Source organism: Schistocerca gregaria, chromosome 5 (assembly GCF_023897955.1).
Source record: "Schistocerca gregaria isolate iqSchGreg1 chromosome 5, iqSchGreg1.2, whole genome shotgun sequence".
Taxonomy (NCBI): domain Eukaryota; kingdom Metazoa; phylum Arthropoda; class Insecta; order Orthoptera; family Acrididae; genus Schistocerca; species Schistocerca gregaria.
Genome location: NC_064924.1, coordinates 612,443,409 through 612,465,117, shown reverse-complemented (window position 1 = coordinate 612,465,117; position 21,709 = coordinate 612,443,409). Strand labels below are relative to the sequence as shown.

At 40.1% G+C, this 21,709-nt stretch overlaps 1 protein-coding gene across 3 annotated transcripts in view; it reads left to right on the top strand.

Moving 5' to 3' along the window:
- LOC126272999 (transmembrane protein adipocyte-associated 1 homolog) overlaps positions 1-21,709 on the top strand; it is a 170,914-nt gene that overhangs the window by 40,667 nt on the left and 108,538 nt on the right. For all 3 annotated transcript variants that reach the window (XM_049976360.1, XM_049976358.1, XM_049976359.1), the window contains exon 4: positions 10,474-10,636. In XM_049976360.1, coding sequence (XP_049832317.1) covers positions 10,474-10,636 — 163 coding nt within the window. The remainder of the gene's footprint in view (positions 1-10,473; positions 10,637-21,709) is intronic.

Sequence of the window (21,709 nt, the reverse complement as noted above, 5' to 3'; positions counted from 1 at the left end):
CTGTTCTGAGAATATCTGCCTTCTGAATGCAGGTCGCATAACACATTTCTCCACAACTACAGGGTATTTTTCAACCATTGGCCTTTGGTTTTGTTCCCCACTATTGCAGACTCAGTTCAGTGGGAAGAGGCTACAGACTTAGTCTAGTGACCACTTCCCAGTGTGGATCTATCTGCCGACTAGAATGGTGGCTGACAGGAGACCACGAAGATGGATGAAACAAAGGGCAAATTGGTTGCAGTACAGTCAACAGGCTATTTTTTAATAAAAGGATTGTGCACAGGAGACAGTGGCCCATATCACTTGGGGGGCCAATGGGCTGCTGCGGAGTGCAGCCTCCAGTCTAGTAATCACCTCAGACGACAGCCTTATGTTGTTGGAATGATGATTGTCTATTTGCAATCAGGGCCAGACGAACAGCCCTATGGAAATTCAAACAACGTCCTGTAACAGAAAACATTCAGTCACTCAGATCTGAGAGAGCACATGCAAGGCAAGTGATAAAAGAACGGAAGAGGGCTTCCTGGAAAGAATTCGAATTCATGACTTCCATTAATCGGTCGACTTTCACTGCATAAGTTTGGGACTAAATAAGGCGGATTTCAGGCAAGGGCCGTACATGTCACCTTATGGCCTTGTGAAGTAATGAGATTTTGATGGACACACCTGAACACTTTTTTACTGTCACTACATCATCCAGACAAGCTCCTACTTTTCAGGTATTCTGTAGGACTGTGGAGTTGGTGAAGTTCAATTTATTTTTGCATAATGAGGAAGTCTACAACCTGCCGTTCTTCATGTGGGAACTGGAATCGGCTTTGTCTGCAGCCAGAGACACTGCCCCAGGACCTGATGACATTCAGTATGCCTTGCTTTGTCATTTGTGCCCTGAAGTGAAAGAACAGCTCTTCTCTTGTTTCGATCAGATCTGGTCTGATGGACAGTACCCTATGACTTGGAAGGAGGCAATATTAATTCCATTCTGGAAACAAGGCAAGTACCGTAGTGCCCCTCACAGTTACCAGAGTGTAGCCCTTACCAGTTGTATGGGTTAGGACTCTTGTACGTATGGTCAACCACCATCTCATCTGGCTGTTCCAGTCCCGAGGATACCTGAGCCACTCCCAGTGCGGTTTGAGGCGCTACCATTCCACCCTGGAGATGGCGATATGTGTTTTTTGACCTTGGAAAAGCATACAGTACTACTTGGAGGTACTACACCCTTCACAATCTTCATGAGTGGGGACTGTTGAACACCTGCCACTTCTTATTCAATCGTTTCTCAAGGACTAGCGTTTTCGATATCACATTGATGATACCTTGTCTGACTGCTATGTTCAAGAAAATGGGAGTCCCCAAAGCGGTGTCCTCATGTCACATTGTTTTCCGCAATCAGGAGCACTGTCAAATGCTCTTTGTTTGTGGATGACTTTGCTATCTTCTACTCTTAATCTGATCTTAAGACGATGATGAGGCAGCACATCTGCTGGGTGCCTAAGTGACAGAAAATATATTAAGAGGTGTAAGACTGGAGACACACCTGTTGCAAAATGCACAGTCAGGTCACTAAATTGTGCTAGCTTGTGGGTTGTTTTTACAGAGATTATTAATACCAGGATGCAACAATTCTGCACATTGAGTATGGTATCATAGGATAGAAATTCAGTCCTATAATTGGATGATTGATGTTGATAACAATGAAGTGGCGCTCAAGGTTGCTTTGGGGAATCATCTACTGCAGCAAGGTCAAAGCTGTTGCACCATATCCTCTGCCATAAGAGTGCCCGCATGAATAAGCACACATTCGATCCAGTTTGAGCTTCCAACTGCTGTACATTGGCTCTACTTGTCACAGATTGGCACTTCAGGTCTTAGGCTGCTGTTACTAGCAGGCTTGTCCCTTGGTTGCAGGGGATACCATTTGCCTTTCCTGACAATGAGCTTGGTGATCTGTGGTGATATGATATACCCATGTAGCATCTGTAAGAGTGGTCTGCAGTTCCACATCCACAAGAAATGGTGCAGCCCCTTTTCCTGTGGGCTGCTTGTGGAATTTTCCATCATTTTCATGTTCAGAAAGCCACCATCTGGCACATGAGCTTATCAGGCCGTGGTGTTAATTTTTCTGTAGAGTCCTTATATGATGCACTGCAAATGGTAAACACCTGTGGACCTGTAGCCTCAGAAATTCTGTCCATAGTTCCTAAAAATCCGCTTAAATCAGTCTTCCCAGGAGCTTTCATGATGACATCACAGAGCAGTTCAGATGTCAACCAGTGCCTTGATGTGACTATTTTTTGCTGATTCCTGTGTAATGCTGGCAGTGACAGAATGCTAATCATGATGATAGAATCTTAGAGCTGGGCAATTGGTCTAGCTCTGTGGTGCTTTGAAAGCCACATAATGTGCCTCCGTACCTGAATATAACAGTGCAATTGAGACTGATTAAAGTGATCTGTGTTAGTGATTTGTCTTGCATTTAGTATGCATATTTGTTGCTGGCCTATTTGTGACTGGATTTGCTGCACTAGGGCATGTTAATACGGTGGTGTTCCAGCAATACTTGCAGTTGCTCTTGGTATTTCTTGTTTAAAGTGGTGACCTACACTTAGTACTATTTGCTCCTGGAGGAATTCTTGCTCCTGATACGGCATGTGGTGGCAGCGGCAGTGGTGGATGATTTCATAGCTGGCACTGACTTAACAGTTGTACCTGTACCCTTAGTTGCTCCAAATTCACATCTGACGGTTTGCAGGTCATCAACAGTCATGTCGTGCAGATTGTCGGTACTCAGCGCTGTGTACTCACAAAGTTTTCATTCTCCTGGTATGGTCACCATTTGTGCGTACAAACAGGCTTAGATGATACATGGTAGCACAACAGTTTATTCTACAACGTTATTCATAGCTCTGATTACAATTGCTGTCAAACCATGTCACTGACTAGATGCAGCTTGACCTTCTTATCACAGGTAGTCAAGTCTTCTGAAGTACAGAGTAAATCCATGCTGGGAATGTGTGGTACTGAGGCTGCAACATTGGAATAACAGTATGGGGAAAGAAAAGACTTGTATGAGAAATGCTGCAAAAAGTAAAGAGTTTAAACTGTGATTGAGGAAGGTTGGAGAAACATAAATGAAAGGGGAAGAAAAGTGGGGGAATTTTTCATAGCTTAAGAAGTATAGTAAGGAATGAAGAATTGTACAAAAAGTGCAAAAGTAGATAAAACCTGTGTGGTTGTCAAATTTTTGACGTGTGTAGTGAATCTACACTGATGCTCGATGATTTCAAAAGGATCAGCAAAGGAACACGATTGTTATTGGAAATGGGGAGGGGAGGGGAGGGGAGGGGAGGGGAGGGGGACTGAAATCTTCCACAAGGGCAGTGTACATGCACAAAGGTGCATTGGCCGTAGGGAAACTGGAATATGTCTGAACGACCATTCTGGTCACTAGATTTTTCACTACCTGTCTTCTACCTATTATCACATATAAAGAATTTTCTAGTCCAAACCTTTAGAATCTGATCAATATTGGGTAAGTGTGCTAGTGCCACTAAAGGAACTGAAGTTTGTACTGAGGAAAATTACTGTAACTTGCATTGTAAATTCTTTTAATTTTTTCTCCAAACTGTTTCCCTATGTTTTTAAAAACTTGCAGCTATTTTATTTCGTTATGTAATCTGTATCCATAAGATACATCCTATCTTTGGCTTCAGTGCTGCCATAGTGTCCTGTATTTCTTGTAGTTGTAGGTGGAAGAGTTGTTTTTAAGAAAAGACAGGTGGGTGGGGGGCAGGGTGGTATGTGTAAGAAGAGATTTCTTATGCCATATTAATCTTCATCCCTACTTCATGAATTGTTGAATTACTGTGATATTCTTCCTTCCTTCCTTCCATTCTATTGGTGTTTTGTATATAAGCTGTAGAGAAAATAAGAACTGGTACTCATGAACTTCACATAGCAGAGCAATCCGCAAAACTGATATATTAGATGTTCTCCATTCTAGTTCTTTACAGTTGTTATTGTTACTGTGATCATCAGTCCAAAGACTTGTTTCTACAGTTCTCTATGAAAGTCTTTTCTGTGCAAGCATCTTCATCTCCAGATAACTACTAAGACCTGAACCTTGTGAATCTGCTTTCTGTATTCATCTCTTGGTCTCTGTCTACAAATGTTGCCATCCACACTTACATGCAACACTAAATTGGTGATCCCTTGATGCCTCAGAATGTGTCCTATCAACTGATCCCTTCTTTTAGTCAAATTGTGGTACAAATTTGTTGTCTGATCATTTCAGTTCAGTACCACCTCATTAGTTATGTGATCCACCCATCTAACATTCAGTATTCTTCTATAGCACCACATTTCAAAAGCCTCTGTTCTCTTACTGCCTATACTATTTAACGTCCATGTTTCGCTTCTATACATGGCTACACTCCACAAATGTATCATCAGAAAAGACATTCTAATGCTTAAATCTCTAATGCTTAAATTTCTCTTCCTCAGAAATGCTTATCTTGCCATTGTCAGTCTACATTTTGTATCCTCTCTACTTCGACCATCATCACTTATTTTGTTGCCCAAATAGCAGAAGTCGTCTTCAAATTTTAATGTCTCGTTTCCTAATATAGTTCCTTCAGTATCATCTGATTTAAGGGGAGCCGCAACGATGAAAATGACAAAATTAACGTTTTTGGTTTTTCATTATAAAATTATTTGGAGATTTCTGAATAAAACAAATGAAGTTTCACCCTTCTAAGTCAATTCTAAGTGTGCTTTTTCTCGCTGCAAAATTGACGCACCACATAAACAGTTGTAGCGACTTGGTGTGCCACCTCTGACCGCGCTGCTCGTTGGGTGCAAGCAGGGGGTATCTTTGAGGAAGAAGACAGTGTTTTTGTTTTCCAACATTGTATGGCTTTATCTCTGTGACAAGTGACTGTTCATATCGGTAAACATAAACGCTATACCATGTTTGTTGACTTGTGGAGTTTGCTTTGTGTTGTTTAGCTGTTCAATTTTGCATATTTGACGAATTTTGCTTGTACCTGTTTTATGTATTTGGTTTGTGGATATCAGTATGTCACGTTTCAGCAATTTAGTGCTTAAGAAGCAGCACAATGAGCGGAAGAAGAAATCTTTTGTTGTTTCGAAGGGAGATGTTGCTCAGACTGCTTCACTGACTACACCAAATGAATGTGATAGAACTTCTTCCAGCAAGAAACTTTGTGACAGTAAAGAAAAATTTGAAAACTCTGAAAGTGACAGTAATGATTTGAATAAAATAATTAACATTTCCTTGCTCTCTAATATTTTGAAACATAACATATTATGCCAAGTTTGCAAAGAGAGGACTGAAATTGAAAACAACTTCACACATTGGTTTGTCATGTAAAATGTTGTTGAAATGTAACAAATGTGCTGCAGAAGTTTTGTTTTCTAATTCTAACAGTATTCCTTGTAGTGGTAATAGAGGAAAGAAGGTGTATGATATAAATGTTAGGCTAGTGTGTGGCTTGCGTTGCATTGGCAAGGGCAGTGCTGCAGGGACAATGTTATGTGGGGTTATGAACTTGCCACAACCACCAAACAAATTTAGATTTTATAATGAATTGGTGGGATCTTCTGCTGAAGATATTGCTCAAGCAATAATGAAGAAAGCAGTTGAAGAAGCTGTGACAGATAATGGGATTGTAGAGATTTAACTGTTGCTGTAGATGGATAATGGCAATGTAGAGGTCATAAATCTCTAAATGGAGTTGACAGCTACCAGTGGAGACAGTTGCAAAGTAATTGATGTTGGTATTCTCTCAAAACATTGTAGATGTAAGGGCAATACCAAGGACGAACATAGTGAAAGTTGTGAAGCAAATTTTCATGGCACAAGTGGAGCAATGGAAGTATATGGAGTGAAAGCAACTTTTTCCAGATCACAGGAGTGGTACAATGTAGGATACACTATCGATCTAGGATATTATAAGGGACATAAAACTGTCGAGGAACTCAAACCTTATGGCAGTGAAATTCACATTAAAAAACTGGAGTGCATTGGACATGTGCAGAAGTGCATGGGGGATCACTTGGGCAAACTAAAGCAGACGTTAGGATCCCAGAAGCTTAGTGATGGTAAGACCCTAGGTGGAAGAGGAAGATTGACAAATGAAGCAATTGATAGATTGCAGAGGTATTATGGGTGTGCAATTAAGCAAAGTAAAAGAAGCATTGAGCATATGAAGAGAGCAGTATGGGCATTATTTTTACATAGTGCATCAACAAATGAGCTCCCACAACATGCACTGTGCCCCACAGGTGATGACTGATGGTGTAAGTACCGATCGGGAAAGGAATATGCCCATAAAAACAGTTTGCCAAATGCTGTAATTGATGTAATTAAGCCCATATTCAGAGATTTATCACTGCCAAGTTTATTGGAAAAGTGTTTACATGGGAAAACACAAAATCCAGATGAAAGTGTAAATAATTTAGTTTGGATTACAATTCCCAAAAGAGTGTTTGTACAGATAAAAACATTGAATTTTGGAGTGTATGAGGCAGTGGCAACATACCATGAAGGAAACATTATCAAATGTGATGTGCTGAAACGTTTAGGTTTCCAAACGGGACATACCACCATTTCCACAATGCACCTAATTGATGAAGAAAGACTAAGAGGTGCAGAAAGAAGAGACAAAAGCCTACAACAAGGAGCAAAAGGGAAGGAAAGACCAGTGAAAACGAAACTAATACTGGGAAAAGAGGATTCTGATAATCCATCATATGGGGAAGGAATATTAAAAAACTTCGGAAGTCATTTCCCATAACTTTAAAATTTTCATCTTTGAGGAACATTTTATCAAAAACTGCTACCAGTATATCAATGAAATTTATACACAACATTGTTTACTTCTTTTCCTTCATTTTTGTAACAAATTGAAAAAAAATGTATAATTAAAGAGTTTTAGAAGAAAAAGTGCAGAATTTTAGAGAAAAAAATAAGCATCTGTTTAAAAGAAATTGTAAAACAAAAACCAACAAATATTTCTTAGTAGTATAACTTTGTAGGGAAATACACTGAACATGTAGTCAAAATTTCAGAGCAATATGTTTAATGGTTTTGGAAAAAAATGTTCCTTCTATTTGCTAAAATTAACATGGAGGAGATGGATCATTCCGGCTCCCCTTAATGAGACTACATTCCGTTATCTATGTTTTGCTTTCATTGGTGCTGATCTTATATCCAGCTTTGAAGACACTGTCCATTCCGTCCAACTGCTCTTCAAAGTCCTTTGCTGTCCCTGATAGAATTACAATTAAAATTGCATTGCCAAACCTCAAAGTTTTTATTTCTTCTCCCTGAACTCCAGTTCCTACTTGAAATTTTCCTTTGGTTTCCTTTACTGCTTGCTCAGTGGACAGATTGAATAAGATGGGGAAAGGCTATAACACTGACCCACTCCCTTCTCAATCAGTACTTTCCTTTTGTGCCCCTTGACTCTTTATAACTCCTATCTGGTTTCTGTACAAGTTGTAAATAGCCTTTATTTTACTTCTGCCTTCAGAAATTTAAAGAGAGTAAGCCATTTGACATTATCAAAAGCATTTTCCATATCTACAAATGCACTAAACGTTGGTTTTGGCTCTCCTTAACCTATCTTCCAAGATAAGTCGTAGGTTCACCATTGTCTCACATGTTCTGATATTTCTCCGGAACCCAGACTGGTCTTCCCCTGAGGTCAGCTTGCACCAGTTTTTCAGTTCTTCTGTAAATAATTTGTCAGTGTATTGCAACCATGATTTATTAAATTTATAGTTCGGTAAGATGCAGACCTCTCAGTATCTGGGTCTTTGGAATTGTAATTATTACAGTTTTCTTGGAGTCTGAGGGTATTCCCTCCTCTTGTATACCTTGCACACCGGGTGGATTAGTTTGGTCAAGGCTGGATCCCTCAAGGTTATCACCAGTTCTGAGGAAACAAGGTCCTAGAGTAGACAGCATTTCAACTTAGGTCTTTCACTGTTCTATCAAATTCTTCTCACAGTGTCATATTCCCCATCTCATCTTCATCCATGCCCTCATCCAATTCTGTAATATTGCCTACAAGTCCTTTCGCACACCATCTGTATACTCAATCCATCTCTCAGCTTTCCATTCTTTGCTTAGAACTGGTTTTCCATCTGAGGTCTCAATACTCGTATAGCTACTTATTTTCCTCATTGGCCATGTAATTTTCATGAAGGCAATATCCAGTCTTCTCCTAGTGAAATATGTTTCTAAATCCTTAAATTTGGCCTGTGATTGTGTAAACTTGCTTTACACACTGAGATGAGAAAAGTCGTGGGAAACATCGTAATATCATGTTGGACCTCCTTTTGCCTGGCGTGGACTCAACAAGTTGTTGGAAGCCCCCTGCAGAAATATTGAGCCATGCTGCTTCTATAGCTGCCCATAACTGCAGAAGTGTTGCCAATGCAGAATTTTCTACGCTAACATGATCTCTCAATTATGTCCCATGAATGCTTGATGGAATTCATGACGGGCGATGTTGGTGACCAAATCATTCACTCAAACTGTCCAGAATGTTCTTCAAACCAGTCATGAACTTAGTGGCGTGGTGATATGTTTGAGAATATGAATTCCATAAATGGCTGTAGATGGTCTCCATATGGCTGAACAAAATCATTTCTAGTCAATGATTTGCTCAACTAGACCAGTGGACCCTGTCCGTTCCGTGTAAACAAACCCCACACCAGTATGAAGCCACTACACCAGAGCCTTATTGCCAGTGTGTGTCCTCAATTTCGTAGGATCTGTGCCACAACCAAAAGCAACCATGTGTTCGTACCATTTGAAATTAGAACTCATCTGACCAGGCCACTGTATTCGTCATCTAGGGTCCATTCAATACCGTGCCCAGGCGAGGCACTGTAGGCAGTGTCGTGCTGTTAGCAGAGGCATTAATGTCAGTTGACCACTGTCATAGCCCATTAAAATCAAATTTCATTACACTGTCCTAACAGATACATAAGATATACATCCCACATTGATTTCTGCAGTTATTTCAAGCAGTGTTGCTGTTCTGTTAGCACTGACAGCTCTACACAAACCCCACTGCTGTCAATCTTTAAGTGAAGGCTGTCAGTCACTATGTTATGTGTTGAGAGGTGTGTCTGAATTTTTGTATTCTCTGCACACTCTTGCTATTGCGGATCTCAGAATATTGAATGCCATAACAATTCCTGAATTGGAATGCCCCATACGTCTAGCTCCAACTATCATTCAAAGTCTGTTAATTCCTGTCGTGTGGCCATAAAAATCACATCTGAAACCTTTTCACATGAACCAGCTGAGCACAGATGACAGCTCCGCCATTGCACTGACATTTTAGACCTTATGTATGTGAAACTAGTGCCATCTGTTTGTGTACATATCGATTTGTCACCTCAGTGTAAAGTTCAAAATTTGCATCCACAATTAACCTTAGATATTTCTGTCTGGGTATTTCTGTCTATCGAACTGGGTAATGTCCAGTCTGTTGAACAACCTAATGAATATAATTAGAACAACTGTTCAGATTTCTTCAGAGTAGTGGAACTGTAAACAGTGGTATAGCATGAAGATTATCAGTCATACTGGAAAAACCTGGAAATAAAGAAGCCATTACATTAAAAAGGAGATTATTGAAGTGCTGTTTGAACTGTACATCCTGATGAGAGAGTGCTACGTGACATCCCTAGTTGACACCTTCCATCGTAGCAGAAAATCCCATGTTCATTTTTGTTGGTAGGAACCAGAAGAATGGATTACAGTAAGGAAGCTCCTCGGAAACAGGGCAATACAATATGTGCACAAGCGACCATCTAATATCAAATTCCACTAAGCAGTTCACATGAAGAGTATCACTTAAAGGCCTGAGCATTGCAGTCAAAACAGAAAATGACATAGTGTGTAGATGTACTCTCCCTCCACTGTGAAGAAAACCATATGAAACTGAACTCTAGTAAGACACAGGTCTGACCTTTCTGCTTCAACATCAGAGAAGTGTTACAAGAAGTTGATCACATGACAGGGAACTGTACATAGTGGAAATATCTGAGCATGGCTTTGTATTGTTCACTAATGTCCAATCAAAGCTATAGTTCATGCTAAGATCATCATGCGGGCCCTGGCAATGGGGTGCCAGCTCACTGGACTTAGAGATGTCCTCTTTGTAATTCCCAAGAAGACAGCAATGGACAATGCTGGCAGTTCAGTTAATTACATTTTCACTTCTCTGCACCTTTCCTTCAGAATTAAATTTATCTTAAAAGCACAGTGATTCTTTCATATGCAGATTGAGGATATTGGCAGTTACACACTAAAATAATTGTCATTATTATTATTGGTATTGTTGTTTTATACCCTGCTTTGTGTGAATGAAAACATATCATTGTTTATTATATACATACTGAGCACTGTATGTTAACTGTTCACAGGTTTTGGTAAATGTGGTCATCAGTTTAATTCGATGTGTGGTTTCCATGACAGTAAATGCCTCCGTCTCTGTTGGTGATTACACAGATAAAGTTCTGTGGATAATTGTGAGATTCTTCCTGTTAGCAATGGAACTGAGTGTTGTTATTTTTGGCCTTGCATTCGGTGAGTAATGCTACTTTGTTGGTATATGTAGAATATAAGTATTTAGGAGTTATACTTAAGTTTCCTGTCTTCACATTGTATATCTTGCTTTTGTGGCTTCTACGAGGGGCATCCTGGCACGTATCGAGGTCATGTTTAGTTAGTGGCATCTTTGGAAAGAACGCACACAGTTTCGGACATATTGGTCTCTTTCTTTGTGTTTGGTATTTGTGTGAATCAAGAAAGTAGAGTGGACACAAACAAATTTCGTGTGGTGATTAAACATTACTTTATGAAAGGCAAAACGCCTCAGGAGACTAAAAAGAAGCTTGATAAAAATTACAGTGACTGCACCTTTGATTAGAACAGTTTATAAGTGGTTTCAAAATTTTCACAGTGGCCATATAGGCACAGGTGATGCTGAACGTTGTGGATGTCCTGTGGATGTTAAGACTCCAGAAATCATTGATAAAATCCAAGATATGATGATGCATGACAGAAGAGTTAAGGTGTGTAAGAGTCCTAGTGCTGTGGGCATCTCGAATGAACGGGTATATAATATTTTGCATAAACATTTGAACATGATAAAGCTATCTGCAAGATGGATTCTGCGATTGCTCACACTTGACCAAAAGTAGAATTCTGTGAAGTGTTGCAGCGATGGTCTGCAGCTGTTCAGGAAGAATCCGCAGAACTTGGATACATTACTATACTCCTGAGACCAAACAACTATCTAAACAATGGATTACCAAGGGAGAATCTGCACCAAAAAAGGCGAAGACCATTCCTTTGGCTGGAAAGGTTATGGCGACTGTCCTTTGGTATTCGCAATGGATAATCCTCATAGAATATCTGGAAAAGGGTAAAACTATTACAGGTGCATATTCTTCTTCAATATTGGACCGTTTGAAAACAGAGCTGCAAGAAAAAGCCAGTGATTGGACTTCAAAAATGTCCTTTTTCATCATGACAATGCACCAGCACACACCTCAGCAGTTGTGGTCGCAAAATTAATGGAAAGAAGAGGGATGTGAAACAAGTTAGAATCCTATTCTCTAGACCTGGCTCCCCTGGACTACTATTTGTTCCCCAATTTGAAGAAATGGCTGCCGGCACAAAGATTTTATTCAAACAAGAAGGTGATTTCAGCAACTAATAGCTGTTTTGCAGACTTAAACAATTCCTATTATTCAGAAGAGATCAACAGATCAGAACAGCGTTGGATGAAGTGTATAAGTCTAAAAGGAGACTCTGGGGTAAAACTTTTTTATTTTTCGACAAACGTGTAAGTAGTTTTTATTTTTGCATGGACTTTTCAAACGCCCCTCGTATAGGCGTTGTCACTATTTGTGATTGATTTGTTTATTCTTTTCACTGTAAAGTCAGCTTGAATGTTATTGAACTTCACGTTTCATGTTTTCATATTATAGAAAGTCAATATTGCTCATAAGGTAAATCTTGCAATTGTAAGCTATAAATTGGGGCAAAATTTAGCTGAAAATATAAAAACAAAAAATTCTGTGGTGTTTTTTTTTTTCCCATAAACTGTGAAATGTCAAGTCAAAAGCCAAAATAAGTGTCCTCGACCTATATCGTCCAAATTTGTTTAACCTTATTGCTGAAATTGACATAAGGCTGGAGTGAACTATCTTAGCCTATGTTTAGATAACAAAGTGTGTTAGGGTCTTCAGAATTTACAACTAGAGTTCCATTATTTATTTAATATGATGAAGAAGAAGAAGAAGAAGAAGAAGAAGAAGAAGAAGAAGAAGAAGAAGAAGAAGAAGAAGAAGAAGAAGAGGAGGAGGAGGAGGAGGATACTGATTTGCGACTGGAATCTATAAAAGAACTACAGCTACAACCTGAGGTTCCAGCACCTCCTCACTTTTATGGACTTCTGGTAGTACATAAAGAAAAAATTCCCTTGTGTGCAGTTGTAAACAGTCAGCTCACTGGCATACGGTTCGCTAAATATCTGCCACAATTATTGAAATACTGTGTGAAAAATATGGACGAATTTGTAAAATTGCTGAGGGAGGTCAGTCTCAAGAAAGATGAACTGCTGATAAGCTTTGATGTAAAGTCTTTATTCACCAGAGTGCCCTCCAAAAATCATGTAGCTCTCAAAACATATAGAGCCTCAGATGATGATACTTGGTTACCTACCTACTTACTTTCAGTGTGGCAGACACTTTTTATGAGCAGGTGGATAGAGTGGCATGGGGTCTCCTTTGACACCAGGCATTGCCAACATATATATGGACTTCTTTTAGGAATTAGCCAGACCATATGCCTCAAACCGAAATGCTTCTGCAGACATGTAAATGAAAACTTTGTTGTCACCAAATAGCTGGGGAGTTTTTGAAGAATTTCTGTGATATATTTACACCATCTGTGTGAACATCAAATTTATGATGGAAATGGAGAAAGATGGCTTTCTCTCATTCCTGGACAATTGGATATAGAGGAAGCAAGATGGCATATCAGGTCCTTCTGTAAATATAAAGCTAATGCACACTTTCCTGTATCTGTAGGCATCTAGATGCCACCTCCCAGTCAAAAAGACTCACTGTTCTGAAGACTCTCATTTAGTTTGGTAGGTAGACTTTCTAGTCCATTATGCCCCAGCATAAGGGATCAGAAAGCCTACCTGCTGAATTGAAACATTTGAGGGAAGTCTTCCAGAGAATGGCTTCAGTGGTTTATAAATTAAACAGACAATGCGTGCAATGTACAGCTCCGAAACATTACAGAAAAAGGACAAGTGGCTGGTATTTCTGTCATAAGAGGGACAAACAATTTTGAAGATCAATGGGATGTTAATAAATATTACAATCTTCTGACCATCACATAAGATTAATGATTGAATTGGCTCATTCAAGTATCCAGTGGGACTGCACAACTGCTGTTTATAGCATTCAATGTGAGTACGTTTTTCAGTATCTCAGGCAGAAAGAAAATCACATTTAATAGCACTGCTTGGAACAATCAATGTACATTTACTTGGATCAAAAAGATAAATCGTTGATCACTGAACATAGCTTAATAGAAAGCTTGCATGTCGATTTTTAATAGACGAGAGTGGTGTGCAGAACCAGTGGATTTTGGGACAGTATAATAAAAGACAGAATTAGGATCAATGATGGCCTTGCCAACAGAGACAGTTGTTGCCATCTGAGTTCTACTTGGAACCTGTTACTGGTCACAATATGCTGTGGTTGCACTTGCCCAAGAGATGTCCGTACAGTGTGCGAGGTGCAGGCTGACTAATCACACCGGGACTTGAGCGTGGGCCGTCCTTCCAGTCTCACCCGTCACAAGGCAGTCCTCCATGATGCAGCATCTGTATAACTAAGACACTTATCACAACACTAAAGTAATTTTGGTGAAATGATTTAGGTTTTCAACAGTGCCTACTGTGTGCACATTGTGTAATGCAGGCCTGGTCGTACAGCATTCCATGAGTGCTCTGACCACACTGTTGTGTAGTGCTCAGAGTGCAGTGGTGATTAGGACTGAGGGGCAAGGAAGAAGACAGTGAAGGTGCACCCAGATGCCACTAGAGCAAAGCATTCACTTCGTGAGATGCCAAGCAGTTTTCTGAAACACTTCTTGCATCAAATTAGATTTTGACTCTGCATTGGGAGTACTATGGTGTCTGCACACTTCTCCAGAGAAGAAAACATGGAGACAGCATTTGTTCGATGACAAATGGAAATTGCCTTACTTTTCGTATCATTTTAAGGCCCAGCAAAGGGCTTTGTTTGCCATCTCAGAATTATGAGCTAGAAAAACATTTAGTGGAAGATCATTACATCATCAGCCACAAAGATGGTACAGTGTACTTGTTTTCTGAGGAATGTTATGAATTAAGGCAGCCATTAGGGAATAAAACTGAATTCAAAGTACAGTGGTAATGAAATCTTTTAATGTTGACATAAAAAATTATTTGAATTTATTTAGTGTCTTAATGCTAGGGAAGAATCGTTTGGTAATGGATGTGGCAGACAAGACTAATGCTATTAAACAAAAATTAATCCTGTGGAAAAAACTGCTTAGAATTCAAGACTGAATACATTTCAGTAATTGAAACGTTTCATCATGAGTTCTCAAAGGAATTGCAAGCTGTTGCACAACTGAAGATGGATTTAGATTTATTTGTCAGACCATTTTAGCTTTCAGCTGTTAATGTATTTCTTTACTTCAGATTTGAGTTGATAGATGTGCAGTGAAGCACCCAGCTCAGTGACCTGTTCATCTAGTTCAGGAATTAAAGAGTTGTATCAAATTTTTCCCCAAGAGCAATATCCTCGAGTGTACAGATGAACCACTGAAGTTATTCATTCCAATGTTTGGTGCAACATTGTGTGTGAATATTTTTTCTGCTCTTATGGAATGTGTGTTCCACTGGCAGTTGGGTTTTACAGATTATAATCTAAGTCCATGTGTTGGACTACATCAGAAACTACAGTTCCAGAATTATTACATATTCTAAAGTCGAAGTGATGATTATGAACTTATAATGATAAATATCTGTATGTAATGCTTTTTGTAATTCTGCTTACCATATTAGCACTACATATAATGTATTTATGTAATAAAGTAATAAAAGTAATTGCTTTGGCAGAAAAATAAAAAGTTGAAGGAAGACACTTGATAAACTCGAGCTTATAAAAGAATGCTGCAGTAGTCACCTCTTATAAGTAGCTCCATTGTTGTGGAAACACATCTAAGATGTGTGGCCTTCAGCATATAGCCATCTGTCACAGCTGCTCACAACAGCACAGTGGTAGTGAAAGTTGAGTGCTTCCGTACTCCAGGAGTGCAAGTGTTGGCTAGGCCTGTCGTGATGTAACAACAGCAACTCTGCTTGTCAGTAGAGAGAGTATGTCTTGCAAAATTACAGGCTATAGAGTGTTTCATCACAATTAGAACTATACATAGTTGTTGTTCAGAGTTTTGATTGGACTGGTAATTAATAAAGATGTTTCCAAAGTTATTTGTCCCTTAATCAAGTGGAAGGAAAAGTGCTCAACACAGTTCCTGTAGGTATCAATGCAAGCCACTAATCCACGAGATGGGAGCTTCTAAGTGTGCACAAGCAACAAACCAAAATACTCTCTCTCTCTCTCTCTCTCTCTCTCTCTCTCTCTCTCTCTCTCTCTCTCTGTGTGTGTGTGTGTGTGTGTGTGTGTGTGTGTGTGTGTGTGTGTGTGTGTGTGTGTGTTTGGTGAATAGCAACTATCCTTTTCATAATATTATAACATGCTGGATTTTCCATTGTTGATGAAACCAAAACCTTTGCTACATCAAAATTGAAGTTTGTATTGTATACTTAGTGTCTGCTCATTAAGTGGTGCTAGACGCAAAAACACAAAAGCATCAGCCACACTGGGAGCATGTGATAAAGCCTGCATGCCATCAGACACTTATAAGCATTATTTCAAACATTTTTGAACTGAATGAGGTGTCACATTGTCCAGCACACAGGATTCACATTTAGGATGATGACAGTTCAAACCTGTGTCCAACCATGCTGATTAAGGTTTTCTGTAATATCCCTAAAATGCTCCAGGCTTGTTTGGTTCCTTTGAAAAGGCACAGCCAATTTTTGTCCATCCTCTAATGACCTTCATATCAATGGGACACTTACCCTAATCTTTCTCCCTTAAAACATTTCTGAAAGTACATCTGAAAAATTCTTGTTTAATTGTACTATAGCTGAGAATCCGGGATTGTTTAAGCAATCTCTGCACTCATGTTCTCAGTATGCTTGCCACTTCTGAAGCATACTGAGAACATGAGTGCAGAGATTGCTTAAACAGTCCCAGATTCTCAGCTATAGTACAATTAAACAAGAATTTTTCACATGTACTATCAGAAATGTTTTAAGGGAGAAAGATTAGGGTAAGTGTCTCATTGATATGAAGGTCATTAGAGGATGGACGAAAATTGGCTGTGCTTTTTCAAAGGAACAAACAAGCGTGTATGTCTTTATGCCTCCCCCCATGAACCATGGACCTTGCCGTTGGAGGGGAGGCTTGCGTGCCTCAGCGATACAGATAGCCGTACCGTAGGTGCAACCACAACAGAGGGGTATCTGTTGAGAGGCCAGACAAACGTGTGGTTCCTGAAGAGGGGCAGCAGCCTTTTCAGTAGTTGCAGGGGCAACAGCCTGGATGATTGACTGATCTGGTCTTATAACAATAACCAAAACGGCCTTGCTGTGCTGGTACTGCGAACGGCTGAAAGCAAGGGGAAGCTACGGCCGTGATCTTTCCCGAGGGCATGCAGCTTTACTGTATGTATAAATGATGATGGCGTCCTCTTGGGTAAAATATTCCGGAGGTAAAATAGTCCACCATTCGGTTCTCCAAGCGGGGCCTACTCAAGAGGATGTCGTTACAAGGAGAAAGAAAACCGGCATTCTATGGATCGGTGCATGGAATGTCAGATCCCTTAATCGGGCAGATAGGTTAGAAAATTTAAAAAGGGAAATGGATAGGTAAAAGTTAGATATAGTGGGAATTAGTGAAGTTTGGTGGCAGGAGGAACAAGACTTCTGGTCAGGTGACTACAGGGTTATAAACACAAAATCAAATAGGGATAATGCAGGAGTAGGTTTAATAATGAATAGGAAAATAGGAATGCTGGTAAGCTACTACAAACAGCATAGTGAACGCATTATTGTGGCCAAGATAGATACGAAGCCCACACCTACTACAATAGTACAAGTTTATATGCCAACTAGCTCTGCAGATGACGAAGAAATTGAAGAAAGGTATGATCAAATAAAAGAAATTATTCAGATAGTGAAGGGAGATGAAAATCTAATATCATGAGTGACTGGAATTCAGTAGTAGGAAAAGGGAGAGAAGGAAACGTAGTAGGTGAATATGGACTTAGGCAAAGAAATGAAAGAGGAAGCCGCCTGGTAGAACTTTGCACAGAGCACAACTTAATCATAGGTAACACTTTGTTCAAGAATCATAAAAGAAGGCTGTATACAGGGAAGAAGCCTGGAGATACTAAAAGGTATCAGATAGATTATATAATGGTAAGACAGAGATTTAGGAACCAGGTTTTAAATTGTAAGACATTTCCAGGGGCAGATGTGGACTCTGACCACGATCTTTTGGTTATGACCTGTAGATTAAAACTGAAGATACTGCAAAAAGGTGGAAATTTAAGGAGATGGGACCTGAATAAACTGAAAGAACCAGAGGTTGTACAGAGTTTCAGGGAGAGCATAAGGGAGCAATTGACAGGAATGGAGGAAAGAAATACAGTAGAAGAAGAATGGGTTGCTTTTAGGGATGAAGTAGTGAAGGCAGCAGAGGATCAAGTAGGTAAAAAGAAGAGGGCTAGTAGAAATCCTTTGGTAACTGAAGAAATATTGAATTTAATTGATGAAAGGAGAAAACATAAAACTGCAGTAAATGAAGCAGGCAAAAAGGAATACAGGCGTCTCAAAAATGAGATTGACAGGAAGTGCAAAATGGCTAAGCAGGGATGGCTAGAGGACAAAGGTAAGAATGTAGAGGCTTATCTCACTAGGGGTAAGATATACTGCCTACAGGAAAATTAAAGAGACCTTTGGAGATAAGAGAACCACTTGTATGAACATCAAGAGCTCAGATGGAAACCCGGTTCTAAGCAAAGAAGGGAAAGCAGAAAGGTGGAAGGAGTATATAGAGAGTCTATACAAGGATGATGAACTTGAGGACAATATTATGGAAATGGAAGAGGATGTAGATGAAGACAAAATGGGAGATACGATACTGCGTGAACAGTTTGACAGAGCACTGAAGTGAAACAAGGCCCCCGGAGTACATAACATTCCATTGGAACTACTGACGGCCTTGGGAGAGCCAGTCCTGACAAAACTCTACCATCTGGTGAGCAAGATGTATGAGACAGGCAAAATACCCTCAGACTTCAAGAAGAATATAATAATTCCAATCCCAAAGAAAGCAGGTGTTGACAGATGTGAAAATTGCCGAACTATCAGTTTAATAAGTCACAGCTGCAAAATACTAACACGAATTCTTTACAGACAAATGGAAAAACTAGTAGAAGACGACCTCAGGGAAGATCAGTTTGGATTCCGTAGAAATGTTGGAACACGTGAGGCAATACTGACCCTACGACTTATCTTAGGAGCTAGATTAAGGATGGGCAAACCTACGTTTCTAGCATTTGTAGACTTAGAGAAAGCTTTTGACAATGTTGACTGGAATACTCTTTCAAATTCTGAAGGTGGCAGGGATAAAATATAGTGAGTGAAGGGCTATTTACAATTTGTACCGAAACCAGATGGCAGTTACAAGAGTCGAGGGACATGAAAGGGAAGCAGTGGTTGGGAAGGGAGTGAGACAGGTTTGCAGCCTCTCCCCGATGTTATTCAATCTGTATATTGAGCAAGCAGTGAAGGAAACAAAAGAAAAATTCGGAGTAGGTATTAAAATCCATGAAGAAGAAATAAAAACTTTGAGGTTCGCCGATGACATTGTAATTCTGTCGGAGACAGCAAAGGACTTGGAAGAGCATTTGAACGGAATGGACAGTGTCTAAAGGAGGGTATAAGATGAACATCAACTAAAGCAAAATTAGAACAATGGAATGTAGTTGAATAAAGTCGGGTGGTGCTGAGGGAATTAGATTAGGAAATGAGACACTTAAAGTGGTAAAGGAGTTTTGCTATTTGGGGAGCAAAATAACTGATGATGGTCGAAGTAGAGAGGATATAAAATGTAGACTGGCAATGGCAAGGAAAATGTTTCTGAAGAAGAGAAATTTATTAACATTGAGTATAGATTTAAGTAACAGGAAATCGTTTCTGAAAGTATTTGTATGGAGTGTAGCCATGTATGGAAGTGAAAGATGGACAATAAATAGTTTGGACAAGAAGAGAATAGAAGCTTTCGAAATGTGGTGCTACAAAAGAATGCTGAAGATTAGATGGGTAGATCACCTAACTAATGAGGAAGTATTGAATTGGATTGGGGAGAAGAGAAGTTTGTGGCACAACTTGAACAGAAGAAGGAATCGGTTTGTAGGACATGTTCTGAGGCATCAAGGGATCACCACTTTAGTATTGGAGGGCAGCGTACAGGGTAAAAATTGTAGAGGGAGACCAAGAGATGACTACACTAAGCAGATTCAGAAGGATGTGGGTTGCATTGGGTTCTGGGAGATGAAAAAGTTTGCACAGGATAGAGTAGCATGGAGAGCTGCATTAAACCAGTCTCAGGACTGAAGACAACAACAACAACAACAACAACAACAACAACAACCTGTCTTTATGCCATATTCACGCAATTTTTCATATATGTTGTCTAAGGGACAATATCACCCTCCATAGATTCATTGATTCGTATAAAGATAGGTCTCCGATGCATTTTATTATTAAAATAACTGAGTAAAGACTGTTTCTTGTAAAACTGTTCATCTAGTTTCAAATGTCCTGGCTATGGATTTTCAGCAATGAGTGTAAGGTAATCATTATATCTAATCTTTCTTCTTATACTCACCATTATTCCTTTACTCTCGGGCAGTGACTCTGTCTTTCAATAGTGTTACAATGGGATGGATTTTGCATTACCTCAGTGTTATGAGTCACAGAAAACTGTTACTTGGATACATACGGGTTTCCCGTTACAGACCCTAAATCTGCCCTTTTATTTTGACTTGAAAATATGTACTCGCTGCATTATTCTTCATTTCGTAAACTACAAACTGAAGGATGGAATGTAACAATAAGAGAGGAGGAAAGTTGCTACTCACCATATAGCGGAGATACTGAGCCACGATAGGCATGATAAAAAGATTCACACAACCATAGCTTTCAGCCATTAAGGTCTTTGTCAGCAGTACACGCGCGCGCACACGCGCGCGCACACGCGCGCGCACACGCGCGCGCACACGCGCGCGCACACGCGCGCGCACACGCGCGCAGTCTCAGAGCTGAAACTACACTGCGAACAGCAGCACCAGTGCATGATGGGAGTGGCGACTGGGTGCGGGTAAGGAGGCGGCTGTGGCTGGGAGGGGGTGGGGTAGTTTGGTGGGAGTGGTGGACAGTGAAGTGTTGCTGTTTAGACAGAGGGTAGGAGCGAAGGTGCAAGGGGGGGGGGGGGGGTAAGTAGCGGAAAGAAGAGAAATAAAAATAATTAATTAAAAGACTGGGTGTGGCGGTGAAATGAATGCTGTGTATGCTGCTTCGTTATTTACTGTCCTCACCCATCCAGGCCCCTCCCTGTTCCCATTGCAGCACTACACAGCCGTCATTTCACTACCTCACCCAGTCTTTTAATTTCTCTCCTTTTCACTACTTACCCCCTCCCCCCTCCGCACCTTTGCTCCTACCCTCCCTCTAAACTGCAACACTTCACTGTCCCCCACCATACTACCCCTCCCCCTCCCTGCCCCAGCCTCCTCCTTACCCCACCCAGTCGCCACTCCCATCATGCACTGGTGCTGCTGCTCGCAGTGTTGTTTCAGCTCTCTGAGACTTCAGATGTGTGTTCAAGTTGCGCTCGCATCAGTGTGTGCGTGCGTGTTTGTATGTGTGTCTACTGCTGACAAAGGTCTTAAAGGCTGAAAGCTATGATTGTGTGAATCTTTTTATTGTGCCTATCATGGCCCACCATCTCCGCTATATGGTGTGTAGCAACTTTCCTTCTCTCGTATTGTTACATTCCATCCTGGATTTTCCATTGTTTGTAAAAAATCAAACTGAAGGATGCCATCTATAAGTGGCAGTTTAAAGAAATCTGCTGGTTTATTGCTAATAGGATGAACGTGTAAAGATTCGAGCTTTGTAAACTGGTGATACTACTGTAATGTGATTCATAGTGTGAAGTCTTACCTCATTTGGTTACTTTTGCCAGTGTGGGTTCATGACCCATCACAATCGAATACCTGCCAGCAAAAACGTTGTAACACTCAAAATACAAATTGTACAGGAGGTGCGAAAAACCATTACCTATGCAACTGGTTTACGAACAGCAGAAATAGCATCCACAATCACTTGTAGTGAGTCAATTACTGATTAATGTGTACAAGTTGTGGCAGTATGCGACCTGAAAAGCA